Source organism: Entelurus aequoreus, linkage group LG18 (assembly GCF_033978785.1).
Source record: "Entelurus aequoreus isolate RoL-2023_Sb linkage group LG18, RoL_Eaeq_v1.1, whole genome shotgun sequence".
Classification (NCBI taxonomy): Eukaryota; Metazoa; Chordata; class Actinopteri; order Syngnathiformes; family Syngnathidae; genus Entelurus; species Entelurus aequoreus.
The window spans coordinates 32,953,385-32,968,070 of record NC_084748.1 but is presented as its reverse complement, the minus strand read 5'-3'; the positions used below and the strand labels follow the sequence as shown (position 1 = coordinate 32,968,070).

At 39.1% G+C, this 14,686-nt stretch overlaps 2 protein-coding genes across 5 annotated transcripts in view; one reads left to right on the top strand and one right to left on the bottom strand.

The window, feature by feature from the left end:
- Positions 1 to 2,405, bottom strand: part of stx8 (syntaxin 8) — an 80,063-nt gene extending 77,658 nt beyond the window's left edge. The window contains exon 1 of the mRNA XM_062027003.1: positions 2,284 to 2,405. Within this exon, the coding sequence (XP_061882987.1) occupies positions 2,284 to 2,300 (17 nt within the window). The 5' untranslated portion in view covers positions 2,301 to 2,405. The remainder of the gene's footprint in view (positions 1 to 2,283) is intronic.
- A 1,430-nt stretch (positions 2,406 to 3,835) lies between these two features.
- Positions 3,836 to 14,686, top strand: part of LOC133633576 (TBC1 domain family member 24-like) — a 16,076-nt gene continuing 5,225 nt past the window's right edge. The window contains exons 1-10 of one of the 4 annotated variants that reach the window (XR_009821788.1): positions 3,836 to 4,069; positions 4,229 to 4,398; positions 4,506 to 4,767; positions 6,485 to 6,598; positions 11,610 to 12,026; positions 12,105 to 12,344; positions 12,426 to 12,581; positions 13,600 to 13,663; positions 13,759 to 13,857; positions 14,089 to 14,187. Coding sequence is in view for 3 of the 4 variants with exons in the window: in XM_062026150.1 (XP_061882134.1) it covers positions 3,957 to 4,069; positions 4,229 to 4,398; positions 4,506 to 4,767; positions 6,485 to 6,598; positions 11,610 to 12,026; positions 12,105 to 12,344; positions 12,426 to 12,581; positions 13,600 to 13,663; positions 13,759 to 13,857; positions 13,966 to 14,040 (1,710 nt within the window). In the remaining variant the exon portion in view is untranslated. Of the gene's footprint in view, positions 4,070 to 4,228; positions 4,399 to 4,505; positions 4,768 to 6,484; positions 6,599 to 11,609; positions 12,027 to 12,104; positions 12,345 to 12,425; positions 12,582 to 13,599; positions 13,664 to 13,758; positions 13,858 to 13,965; positions 14,047 to 14,088; positions 14,188 to 14,686 lie in introns of those variants that run through there. The other 3 variants (XM_062026150.1, XM_062026147.1, XM_062026148.1) reach the window with 3 other exon arrangements.

The window sequence follows — 14,686 nt, the reverse complement described above, 5'->3', positions numbered from 1 at the left end:
TTGTTTTTCAACAGATTTAGCAACGCACCCCTTACTGGCCCTCCCCCCACTACTCCTGTTCTCACACCTCCATCTCCCCCTCCTTCTCTTTTACCTGCCACAGACGTTTTTTCCCCCCTCTCCCCTCCCCCACTTTCACCCCCACTGAGAAAGCCAGCCCGGTGTGTCTGACACCTGGACTTGTAAAACGGCAGCTGGAGAAAGTCAATCCAGCTAAGTCAGCAGGCCCTGACCGAGTCAACCCCTGGGTCCTGAAGACTTGCGCTGCTCAGCTAACTGGGATCCTGCACTTCATCTTCAACCTGAGTCTGAAGCTAGAACGGATACCAGTGCTATGGAAAACATCCTGCATAGTGCCGGTGCCCAAGAAGCCCATCCCATCGAGCTCAAATGACTTCAGACCTATTGCCCTGACGTCCCAGGTCATGAAGGTCCTCGAGAGACTTGTGCTGGATCAGCTGAGGCCACTGGTGGCTCCTTCCCTGGATCCTCTACAGTTTGCATATCAGCCCCATGTAGGAGTGGACGATGCTGTTATCTACCTACTGCATCATGCTCACTCTCACCTGGATGGTGGGAAGGGCACTGTGAGGATCATGTTTTTTGATTTCTCCAGTGCCTTTAACACCATTCAGCCAATTCTGATGAGTGACAAGTTGCTCAGGATGGGTGTCAGTTCATCCATTGTCTCCTGGATCACTGATTACTTGTCTGACAGGCCCCAGTTTGTGCGACTGGGGAGCTCCGTGTCGGATACTGTGGTCAGTGGTGTAGGTGCTCCACAGGGGACCGTCCTGTCTCCTTTCCTGTTCACCCTGTACACCTCAGACTTCCAGTATAGTTCCAGGTCCTGCCACCTGCAGAAATACTCTGACGACTCTGCTGTGGTCGGGTGTATCGGAGAGGGACGGGAATTGGCGTACAGGACACTGATCGCTGACTTTGTGGAGTGGTCTCAGGCGAACCATCTGGTCCTTAATGTGGACAAGACCAAGGAGCTAGTCATCGACTTCAGGAAGAGAGTGACCCCGGTGGAGCCCATCAAGATCCAGGGCCGGGAGGTGGCAGTGGTGGAGCAGTACAAGTACCTGGGAGTCCACTTGAACAGCAGACTGGACTGGAAGGACAACTGCAAAGCTGTTTACAAGAAGGGCATGAGCAGACTCTTTTTCCTGAGGAAGCTTAGGTCATTCAATGTGTGCAGCAAGCTGTTGGGGATCTTTTATCAGTCTGTTGTGGCCAGTGCACTGTACTTCGCTGCGGTTTGTTGGGGGAGCAGCACCAGCAAAAGGGACTCAAACCGGATTGAAAATCTGATCCGGAAAGCCGGCCAAACTATTGGCACGCAATTGGAGGCGTTTGTGTCAGTGAGGGACAGGAGGTCACTGGACAAACTGCTGGCCATCACAGACAATCCTTCCCACCCACTCCACCTGACAATTAAGGGACAGCGGAGTTCATACTCCAACAGGCTCCTTCAACTTCCTTCCCGCACTGTGCGATTCAAGAACTCCTTCATTCCACACTCCATCCAGCTGTATAATCACTCGCCATACAGCAATAGATGACATCTGCCTATTACCTGACACCTGACATGTTAGCTACTTCTCTTTGTTTATAATGTCTATTTTCTATTTCCTGCTGGACCTACTCTCCATTTTATGCTGCTGCTGTCATATAGACTGTACATGTATATACTGTAATATTGTACATGGTCATTGGTTTATATTGTATATATGTTATAGACATAATATAATATATATGTATATAAATTACTCTGTACACAAATTATGTATATATTCGTATATATGTTAGATTTTTTATAGCTATATTAGTCTATTTATACCTGCATTGTCCTTTCCATCATTGTAACTGAGCTACTGTGTTGAACAGTTTCCCTTGTGGATCATTAAAGTTTGTCTAAGTCTAAGTCTAATCTGCATTTGATTGAAGTAAGCAAACCAAAACATACACCGACCTAAATTGCGTCAAATGGTCATTGATTTATCATGTGACATGTCGGCTCTCCCTATAAAATGGTTGAACTCAAGTCAAAGTGTGTGTTATTGAGCAATTATATATTTATTTTGTTGGATTATATCCTGTTGTATAAAGTACACATAACGCCTATCTAGGTGGTTACTTTATACAATACTGGTCAACTATTAAGCCTAACAGAGGAAGCTAGTATGCTAACAAGAGAAAAACACGTTTAAAAAATGAAGTTTTAGACTCAATCTTAGTAAAAAATAGTACAAATGTAAGAGTGACATCGTTATTTACCAGGTATCCTGTGACATTTCTGAGGGAAAAAATGGTTTTAAGAGAAGATCCACTCGCTCGAATCACCCGGTAGTAAAACGCTTCCTGTTTTGAGTGTGACGTCACTACGGATACCTGTGAGGGACAATTGAGGCGGATATTAATCTTCAAAACATTATATTCCAACCGTCCTTTGCGCTATATTTTTGTGTATTCATAATTATAAGTTTCCTTGTGTGTTAAAACATGAATTTTTAAAATGCCACGTTCGTCTGTGAAGGGCTCTTAAAATAAAATATACATATTATTTGATCATCTTAATTAAAAAAAATATTTAACCAGTGCATTAAAGTTGAAATCAACAAGAATAATTCAGCTAATAAAACAATACTGGCAATACAAAGATGAGTTAGACTTCAGTTTGGCTGCTTATACAATATAATAGTGACAATAATTTTTAGAATTGTCAAAAAAAAAAATCCCACAAAAATGTTAGAAACTTGCTTTATTTTGTTTATCCCTTTGCAACTCCAGCCAGTTATATACTCTATTGTATACTTGACATAAGGTTGTTTTTTTGTTGTTTTTGTTGTGTTTTTTTAGGATAAGAAAGCTTTTTTAATTAAGATAAATTGCTTTAAAAACATAAATTTTCAAACTTAGATTCCTTTATCCGTCATTTTTAGAGCATATACGCACAGTATATAGAAGACAATGAAATGCTGTTCTTAACCAGCGCTGCAGTGCAATAAACATACTTTAAAAATATATAAACTCTTGAAAAATAGAAGAAACATGTTTTAATATAGCAAATATATAAACTACAACAAAGAAAACCCAGTAACTGTTTCAGGACATGAAGGAAGCGGTTTAAAAAAATAAAAAATAAAAACTCTTCACATGCTGTTGACCAATTTGTTTTTCAGCCTCAGTGTGTAGCCCACATGTGAGATACTTGTGATGGTTGAATGTTTCATGACTAAACAATGCTTGTGTTTGGATCCAAACAGACACCTGTTGTACTTAATAATAACTTCTTCAAGATTTCCTAGAAAAGTCCGGTTTGGCATTTTGATCTTACACAAGTTCACATAAAGAGCAGTACTTACAATTGTGTACAAACTTATTTTGAACTGCCGTTGTTTACTTACTGGTTTACCAGCAATTGGGAATGATCTTTTTTAGTTAATTTAAAATAAATTTTATTCTGTGTAATGCAAATGCTTGCAATTCTTAAAACATACCTATTATACAAACTGTATATAGCAATACTTTATTGTGAAAACATAGGATCAAATCACAATGTGTGTTTTCTAAACAAACATTTGTGTTACTCCATTCATACAAATTGCATTTTATTATAAGATTATGGGAGATGATGTCTTCAGTACGCTGATTACCTTCTTCTGAGAAGGAGACACTTGATGTTGCCAGATTTAAAGCCGGAACAGAAGTGCAACCTTTCACGTGCAAGGCATTAGGTCACCACAAACAAGCCCTTAGCCCTATGCTTCCCCACCCATTGGCCTATATAAGATCCTGACGCTCTGAACGTGTGTAGGTAACGAGGCATTTCATTTCTCGAATGCAAAGGGCTTGACCTGATTCATGTCTCATGCTTGCCAGAGTTCTCCAACTGTGGAAATATTAGTTCGATCTCTCTGCGCGCATCCACGGACCAAGACTTGAGTACCATGACGGGAGGAAGAAGCAGACAGAGGTCTCACTCCTATTACAGCCCAGAGGATTGCAAGAATTACGGTGTGCAGACACAGACTGAAGTCATTTTCCAGAGACCTCGTTCCAGGTATCAACTTTTATAATCCATTTGGGTTTGATAGAATTTAATGGAATTACAATAATTAGGGCCGTTGGTTGTGTAGTGGTTGACAACTGGCATGAACCTGGACATTATGAGTGAGACGGATTATTGATTCATGAGCTAATCCAAAATCATGCTTTCTAGGTCTTTTTACAGTTATGAAACATCGGAGCCTTGCTCCGACAACGATTTTGAAAGCGTGACCACGTCTAGTGCACTGAAGCAGAAAGCGGTCACCATGCAACATCCTGTAAGCAAAAACGAAAAGTCCAATTCTAAACTCAATAAGCACTCACTCTCGAGAGATTTTAATGGTAAGCACATATTGTTGCCTAATGCTACGTTTTTTTGTTTTGTTTTGTTTTTTCATTTTCTTTTTGGATATGTTGAATACAAATAAACACTGTATCATTTTGCCCAGGTAGCAAAGGTAGTCTGAAGTCTGTGTCCATGATGACTATCTCAGAGTCTGACAACTGGGAGATCTGCTCCAGCTCTGGGATGAAATATGGCCAGTTTGTGGACTGGGAGAAAATCGATCCGGAAGCTGCGGCTCGGTACCAGCAGATACTTGAGAGCGAGCACCCCCAGCTGAAGGCCATGGGCCGACGAGGATTCTGGGCGATTCTTCATACACTGAGAGCAAAGGCTTACTATCACATCATTCACGGCATCCATTCCAGGTTAGCGCTCAAAGTTTGGAGAATGCATGTGCATACCGCAGGAGATGCATTTGCAGAACTGGAATGCCGTAGGAAACATTAAGAACTGCAATGCTGGTAAACCGCAATTCCTAGATAATACAACCACGGCTACTCAGGAAATTATATCAGAGCAATGTGATACACTGCAGATCAGGGATGTTCGACTAAATTGTTATGGGGGCCACATTTCCAGAAAGCTAACGACCCTTCACTATTAGCCTTATTTTTTTTTTTTTATAAGAACCAGCGTTTTCAACAGTAGAAATTGTCTATTTATTATGCCAGAGTTACAGGAGCGCTCAGTTGTTTTTTAGGAATCTTCTGCAAAAATGTGAGTCTCTCACAAGTTTTTTGAACTGAACTCCTAGGCCACCAGTTGAAGAGCCCAAAGGATGAAAAAGAGAAGACCTATAATGGAACATTGAGGAGCACTAAAGTATAACTAAAGAAGTCGATCAATGACTACTGACTGCATCGGAAGTAAACAAGCTACAGCAACACATTAGATAAATCACATTATGAAAAAAACCTAAGAGTGCCAAAAAGGAGAGGACTAATAAGGGTGCATTGAGAAATGTCTCAGTTATGTAAATCACAAGTTTGGTCTCCAGCATTCTATGTTTGCACACTGAAAAATGTTGGGTTAAATTTTAATCCAACTGCTGGTTCAGAAAAGGACGAACCCCTTATTTGAGTTATTTTAACTCAACATTTTGGTTTAATTTTTTTCAATCCAATTTTTGCGTTGAATTGTTTAACCAAAAAGTTGAGTTATGATAACTTAATGTTGGGTTATTCCCAACCAAATTGGGTTGAATTATTTAACCAAAAAGTTGAGTTATGCTAACTCAATGGTGGGTGATTGTAAATAATGTTAATGAGATTAATCCATAATAAAATCCCCTTCAAGAAAAAAAGTAACTTTTTAATTTAAAAAAAAAAGCCTTTTACCCAAAAATGCGTTACTCGTTGAAAAACAACCCAAAAATAGTTCATAATTTTGAAAACCCAGAAGTTGAGTTAAAATAATACCCTTATAACCCAAAAAATGGATTGCTCTTCATAAAAATAACTCCTAAATTGAACCCAACACTGGCAACTCATAAATTGGGTTATCAAAATAACCCAGAATTTTTTAGTGTGTGCTAGCAAGGTTACAATGTCAATGCAAGGATCTGCCAATATGTTTACCGTGGTCCAAGTTACTCTGTACAACAGGGGCACCAAAGTGTTTTAGGAATTTGCAGCAAATATTGTTTCCCAAGTTTTGAAGTTATTTCAAGTTGTCATTCCCATGCCTGATTTGTTTCCCGGCAGCCGGTTGAATAGCCCTGCTGTAGATGAACGCTTTTGTGTTTATTTCATGGTTGGTCATCGTAGTGAGGAAAAACAATGGAACATTTCTGGAAATGACAAAAAAGCTACCGGAGTGACAGAAAATCCCCAGGTTACGAGCAAATGGTTGATGTTTTGAACAAACGGAATGGTGGGACAAAGTCGCCGGTCACCCAAGGATAACTTGGTAAAACCTAACAGAAAGGCAGGGGGTGATTGGCAGACAAGGCCATAATAAACCAAAAAAGCAAATAGCGAGCATGTACGGTCCACAAGATGTCCATACACAGAAATCCTCTGTCCTAAATTGGAACCATTGAACTTTGAACTCATACTTACTTTACTCTGTCTTGCACTGTAGGTGTGTCACGCCTGAAAGAGATGTCTACTATGAACTGTGCAAAAAGCTCTTTGGAGAACAAAAACTCAGCAACCACCCAGTTCCAGAGTACATGGAGGCTGGAGAAATACCAAGGTATTCTGGACATCTTATGAGTTGTTTGGCTTATGGGAATAAAGCAGTATACATCACTTCATAGATGTGAAGAATATTTATGGGTAAAACCCATGTCTGTCAAACTTTTGAAATATTTAGCCATATTTTGTAGTTAAAGGCCTACTGAACCCACTACTACCGACCACGCAGTCTGATAGTTTATATATCAATGATGAAATCTTAACATTGCAACACATGCCAATACGGCCGGGTTAACTTATAAAGTGCAATTTTAAATTTCCCGCTAAACTTCCGGTTGAAAACGCCTTTGGATGATGACGTACGCGCATGATGTAGCCAGTGGAACAGAAGTATCGGTAGCCCATTGAAGCCAATACAAAAAGCTCTGTTTTCATCTCAAAATTCCACAGTATTCTGGACATCTGTGTTGGTGAATCTTTTGCAATTTGTTTAATGAACAATGGAGACTGCAAAGAAGAAAGTTGTAGGTGGGATCGGTGTATTAGCGGCTGGCTGTAGCAACACAACAAGGAGGACTTACTTGGATAGCAGACGCGCTAGCCAACGCTAATCGCCAACCGCATCTGTGATCGGGTGAAGTCCTTCGTCGCGCCGTCGATCGCTGGAACGCAGGTGAGCACGGGTGTTGATGAGCAGATGAGGGCTGGCTGGCATAGGTGGAGCGCTAATGTTTTATCATAGCTCTGTGAGGTCCAGTTGCTAAGTTGCTAAGTTAGCTTCAGCGTCGTTAGCAACAGCATTGTTAAGCTTTGCCAGGCTGAGAATTATTAACCGTGTAGTTACATGTACATGGTTTAATAGTATTGTTGAGCTTCTGTCTATCCTTCCAGTCAGGGATTTATTTATTTTGTTTCTATCTGCATTTGAGCCAGATGCTATCACGTTAGCTCCGTAGCTAAAGAGCTTCGTCGATGTATTGTCGTGGAGATAAAAGTTACTGTGAATGTCCATTTTGCGTTCTCGACTCTCATTTTCAAGAGGATATCCGAGGTGGTTTAAAATACAAATCCGTGATCCACAAAAGAAAAAGGAGAGAGTGTGGAATCCAATGAGCCAGCTTGTACCTAAGTTACGGTCAGAGCGAAAAAAGATATGTTTTGCACTGCGTTGTAGTCCGTCACTCTAACGTTCCTCATCCACGAATCTTTCATCCTCGCTCAAATTAATGGGGTAATCGTCGCTTTCTCGGTCCGAATCGCTCTAGCTGCGTTGAAAACAATAGGAAAATATGAGGAAGCGAACAACTGACTACGTCACGCTACTTCCGGTAGGGGCAAGGCTTTTTTTTATCAGAGACCAAAAGTTGCGAACTTTATCGTCATTTTTCTATACTAAATCCTTTCAGCAAAAATATGGCAATACCACAAAATGATCAAGTATGACACATAGAATGGATCTGCTATCCCCGTTTAAATAAAAAAAAAATCATTTCAGTAGGCCTTTAACTTGTAATTAATCACGATTAATCGCAGACGTACAGTTTCATCTTTTAAACCTTTTCCTGAAACACATAACGTTTAAGTTTAAAATATATATCAACAAGAGACTAGACAATTTGTTTGCTTTAGGCCAGGAGTGTCAAACGTACGGCCCCGCGGGCCGGTCGTACGTTTGACACCCGCGAACAGCTTTTATTCAGCCCGCAGGATAGGTTTGCTAAGTATAAAAAAGAGCTGAAATTTTTGAATGAAAGAAACTGCTGTTCTAAATGTGTCCACTAGATGTCGCAATAGCAATTATTTGTATCTTTGTAGATCATACTATATATGTAAAAAAATTATTAAAAAAAACACATGATGTTAGTACATCAGTTGAGGAAAATGATCAAACTACATAAATAACATCCTGTAATTTGATTTTGATATTATTTTTATCTTGATAGAATGAAAATGAACACCAATGAGTTGACTGATGAACATTATCACATAATTTATTAAGAAAGTATAAATAGCGACAAATAAAGATAAAATATTATTAACCGCAACATGTAAGTGTAAAAAAAAACAAAAAAACATTATTATTTGTGCATTTTCAGAATGTGCTGGTTCTATTTTTAAACAAAGAAAACAATCTGAAGTTGTCTTTATTTTTAAATTATCGTGCCGTGATTTTACTACATGGGAGTAGTTCGGTAGGTTGTGAGTTCAAACCCCGGCCGAGTCATACCAAAGACTATAAAAATGGGACCCATTACCTCCCTGCTTGGCACTCAGCATCAAGGGTTGGATTTGGGGGTTAAATCACCAAAAATGATTCCCGGGCGCGGCCACCGCTGCTGCCCACTGCTCCCCTCACCTCCCAGGGGGTGATCAAGGGTGATGGGTCAAATGCAGAGAATAATTTTGCCACACCTAGTGTGTGTGTGACAATCATTGGTACTTTAACTTTAACTTAACATGTGGCCTCCGATCTAAAATGAGTTTGACACCCCTGCTTTAGGCCAAAGTTTGTTTGTGAAAGGTGGGTCTCATTTTCCGCGTGGGATGTTTCATGCATTTAGATAATGACCGTTAATTACCATCAAAATAATGTAATAACAACAATTAATGTTATGTTAAGTCTATTTTGTAACCCCTTGTATTTTTTTCTCTCCAAAATATAATTTTCAATTTAGAGCAGATGGCGTTTTCTGCACTACTGTAGGTTTATTTGAACATGATTTTACGTGCAAATTGTCAACATATCAAAACCTTAGAAAAAAACTCAACTGCACCTGTGTCATAAAACTAATCATCCGTTAGGCTTTAAGCACATTTGATTGTTTAACTATATTTAGACTGAAACACTTCAAAGATGGAGGACTTTCATCCTATTGTGGGCTATATATATATATATATATATATATATATATATATATATATATATATATATATATATATATATATATATATATATATATATATATATATATATATATATATGTATGTATATATATATATATATATATATATATATATATATATATATATATATATATATATATATATATATATATATATATATATAAACAGTGCAGGCCTATGTATATGAATGGTATATACCAGTGATTCTCAAATTGTGGTATGTTTTTTTTGTTTTTGTTTTTTTTGCTGCAGCTGTTACATACACTGTAATATTGTACATGTTAATTGGGATTTGTTATACATTGTATATATTATATAAAAATATAATATAATACAATAATAAAATATATCAGTATATATTATATATTGTATATATAATATGTAAATATTACATTTATGTTATATTTTATATTGCTACTAAGGTACATTTTTAGTCTACTTAATACCTGCATTATCCTTTCCATCCTTACCCTTTCCATCCTTTGTGACTGAGCTACTGTGTGGAACAATTTCCCTTGTGGATCAATAAAGTTTGTCTAAGTCTAAGTCTAAGTCTAAGTGTGCCACTAGTCGGAAACATGTATAAAGAGAGTATGGCCAACTCGGTTTCAAAGTTGGGAGCAAACATGGCGGCCTGTCGTCCCGTGAGGGACTTTTGACCGATCAGATGTGGTACCAACTTTCAAACCGAGTTGGCTGTACTCTCTCTCTACACGGCTGTGCCACTAATGGTACGCGGGCTCCATCTTGTTTCACGCCAAAGAATCACGTGATTAAAGTATACAGATTTATTTTCTTACATTCAAACACAGTGTTACTGTTCAAACTGTGTAATGTTACAGTGGCCAAAAATATCAAATACACTTGTCAAATAAAATCTCTGCCTTGTTTTTAATAAATACTTATGCCTACTAAACTACTTTTTTTTAAATGTTGGTAGTGATTAGTGTGCTAGTTCCCAGCTAGCAACCAGCCCCCTTTTTGTCAGCTACCGATTAGCACTATAGTTGTCAGCTAGCAATTAGCGTGTTGGTTGTCAGCTAGTGATTAGCGATCTAGTTGCCAGCAAACATATAGCGCTCTGGTTGTCCACTAGCGATTAACACCCCATTTGTGAGCTAGCAATTAAAACGCCGGTTGCCAGCTAGCGATTAGCACACTAGTTCCCAGCCAAAGATTAGCGAGCAAGTTTTAAGATAGAGATCTGCTCGTTAGTTGCCAGCTAGAAATTAGTCAGCTACTGATAAGCACTCTAACTGCCAGCTAGCGATTGGCGCGCTAGTTGCCAGCAAACAATTAGCGCTCTGGTTATCCACTACCGATTAACACCCCACTTGTGAGCTATCAATTAAAACACTAGTTGCCAGCTAGCGATTAGAGTACTAGTTCCCAGCCAGAGATTAGCGTGTTAGTGGAAAGCTAGAGATTGGCTCGTTAGTGAGTTAATTAGCTTGCTATTTGTCAGCTACTCATAAGCACCCTCATTGCCAGCTAGCGATCAGCGCATTAGCTTTTGGCTAGCAAGTAGTGCTATAGTTGCCAGCTAACAATGAGTGCTATGATTGTCCACTTGCGATTAACACCCTCCTTCTTAGCTAGCGATTAACGCGCTAGTTGCCTGCTACCGATTAGTGTGCTAGTTCCCAGCCCGCGATTTGCACACTAGTTGTCAGCCAGCGATGAACACACCAGTTGCTAGCTAGTCATTAGAGCGTTAGTTGTCAATTAGTCATTAGTGCACTAGTTGCCAGCTAGCTATTAGCGGCACTATATTATTATTATTTGAATATCATCAGTATTGCACAATAACAATGTACCTTTAGGACCAGTTTAATGTAAAATACAATCATACTTTCATACAAGATATATAAGTAATGGGTTCCCCACTCCTTCGCTCCATTAGCGTGGGGATCTCTGGCCTAGAAAACGTTGAGACCCTTGTTTAGAGGGCTTTATAGACTAAATAGGTCAATCCCCTAATATCTAATAACTGTGTTGTTACCTGCCTCTTGGTAGCAGTGTTTTTACTATTTACAACACACAAAAAAGAGAGAGACGGGTGTTGTTGTCTCACCTTGGGATTGTTGATGATGGGCAAAATTCCTCCAAAAACATGCTTACTAATTGGAAAATTGAACTGCAATTGGTTTATTTCTTTTTTTTAGGTACTGTCTCAACAAAGCGGGTCTGAATTCTGTCAAAAAGATTCTTCTCTGCCTGGGGAGATATTTCCCAGACATGAACTTCTGCCCCATCCTTCCTGCTTTGGTCTCACTCATCTTACACTTCAGCCAGGATGAGGCCGAATGCTTCTACAGCGTTTCCAGACTGATCTGCTACAACGACCCAAACAAGCGTTACATTGATCAGACCTTCCTCACGTACCGAGCCTCGTGCATGACCTTCGGAGACCTTGCAAACAGATGTTGCCGGGGCATCCGGAAGCTGATTGCCAGCTCTCACCAGAACCTTTTCGAGTTCTATTCTGACTGGATCATGTGGATCTTTGCTGATCTCCCATTTACATATGCTATCAGAGTACTGGATGTCTACTTGTTGGAGGGCTACAAGGTTCTTTACAGGTTTGGCGTTGTTTTGTTTACATTCAAACCACCCCAAACCTGAGAATAACAAGGTAACTTTGCATTTATACTTTGCAGGGTGGCATTGACTTTGCTCAGCCTCTACAAAGTCTCTGTGTCATCTCGAGTTGCAGACGTGGAGGATTTCCGCACGGATATGAAACGGTTCGTGCAGAATGTGAATCGCCACTGCTCGGCTGAGAATCTTCTGGAACGAGCTTTCATGGTTCCAATTGCAACAAGGAGGGAGCTCAATCTCCTGTTCAAAGCCAATAAGGTCTCCCTCATGCAAAAAGGGGTCAGCATTCACCAGAAAAGGTGAGGGAAACCGAAAAGTCAATTCATATTTTTAGACAATTTTTCAGCTCACAACGATGTTATTTTGCTATGATTCTGTAGGCAGTCAGTGGATACAGTGGACTTCAACAACCTGAGCTCTGGTGTGGTGACAGGGACTGAGATGTCAGTGGTCTGGGCCTGGATACCAGAACGCTTTGCCCTTTTCAGTCCCATTAAGCTCTTTAGCAAAACGGAAAACGGAGGAAGTCTCGCATCGTAAGTCAATTCCAGTAGTGTCCAAACATTTTGACTCTATATATACTGTATGTATATAGAGTCCAAAAAAAATGTTTTTTAAATTATATACATACAGGTCAGATCTAGTCTTGCACTAGATTGTTCAGAACTAGATCTAGTCTTATACTTAGATTGGTCAGGTCTACGCTAGTGTAGACTAAATAGTTCAGACCTAGTCTTAAACTTAGATTGGTAAAAACTAGATCTCGTTTTAAACTTTGATTGGTCGGATCTAATCCAGACTAGATATGACCAATCTGAGTCTAAGACTAGATCTTAGATTGGTCGGATCTAATCCAGACTAGATCTGACCAATCTGAGTCTAAGACTAGATCTGACCAGTCTAATTCTATGAGCATGAACTGATGAAGCCAACTCAAGTGAGAGGCGCAATGTCTTCTAAAACAAATCGAACAGTCCAGTTGCAATCAATTGAATGCCCTGAAAATGGTTAAGAATAGCCCTAGTCTTAGACTTAGATTGTTCAGATCTATTCTAATCTAGACTAGATTTGTCAGACCGAGTCTTAGATTTAGATTGGTCAGGTCTACGCTAGTGTAGACTAGATTGTTCAGACCTAGTCTTAGACTTAGATTGGTCAGAACTAGATTTAGTCTTAAACTTAGATTGGTCGGATCGAATCTAGACTAGATCTGACCAATATGAGTCTAAGACTAGATCTTAGATTGGTCGGATCTAATCCAGACTAGATCCGACCAATCTGAGTCTAAGACTAGATCTGACCAGTTTAATTCTATGAGAATGAACTGAAGAAGTCAACTCAAGTGAGAGGCAAAACGTCTTCTTAGACAAATCGAACAGTCCAGTTGCGATCGATTGAATGCCATGAAAATGGTTAAGGATAGCTCACAGTCCATGATTTGTGCAATCATTTCGTTTTTTCACGATAATAGTTTGATTGAATGACATATTTCACTTCAAATAACACAGTACCACTGTGTTATGGACTGCTTATGTGTTTATTAATTTCCTATAGATTCTACTCTTACGTGGAGGGACATGAACCTGCAGTGTTGATCATCAAAACTGTGGATGAAGAGGTAACATTTTTTATACAAATATGTCATTTTTGCTTTGTCTGAAGCCTCAGATAATCAATTGTCATGACATTTTCCTATTTTTTTTTATTCTTAAGGTCTTTGGTGCCTTCATTTCAACGGATATGACAGAAAGGCACAAATATGAGTCAAATAAACTCACATTTTTTGGAACCTGTGAATGTTTCGTTTTTACGGTGAGTCATACTCTCATTGCCATCATAATATAATTGCATTAATCCTCTTGTTATTAGGGCTGTCAAAGTAAACGAGGCAATAATGAATTCACGCACATTTTTTTTAAGGCCACACATTTTTTTGGACATGCAATTAATGCATGCCAGGTGTGGGAAAACGTTGGAACAAACGGCAAAAATTGAAAATGAGAAATGCACACTGAATGGCTTCCTTTTTCTTCTTTTTTGCAGGTATACACCTTTGGGATATATACGTTGTTTGTTGAAACATGCTGTTAACGGTTAGCATGCTAACGGTTAGCATGTTAGCTTTTTTCGCTAATTTTGCAGGTATACGCCCCAGAGTTACATAAGTTGGTTTTTGACACATGTTAATAGTTAGCATGCTAATGTTAGCGCATGCTATCTTTTTAGTTACTTTTACAGGTATATACCTCAGGGTCATATAATTTAGTAGCTGACACATGTTAAACGTTGGCATTCTAATGTTAGTATAGTAGCATGCTAACTTTTTTTTCTCATAGTGCAGGTTCGCACCTTAGAGTCATATATTTCGTTAGTTGACGTTATTCAGTTAGCATGCTAACGTTAGCATCCAAACATTCTGACATTACCATGATAGCTTTTTTTTATTCATTAGTTGTGCAGGTATACGCTTCAGAGTTACGGTTAGGTCCATAAATATTTGGACATTGACACAATTTTCAGTATTCCAGCTTTGTACAACACCACAATGGATTTGAAATTAAACAATCAAGATGTGCTTTAAGTGCAGACTTTTAGCTTTAATTTGAGGGTATTTACATCCAAATCAGGTGAACGGTGTAGG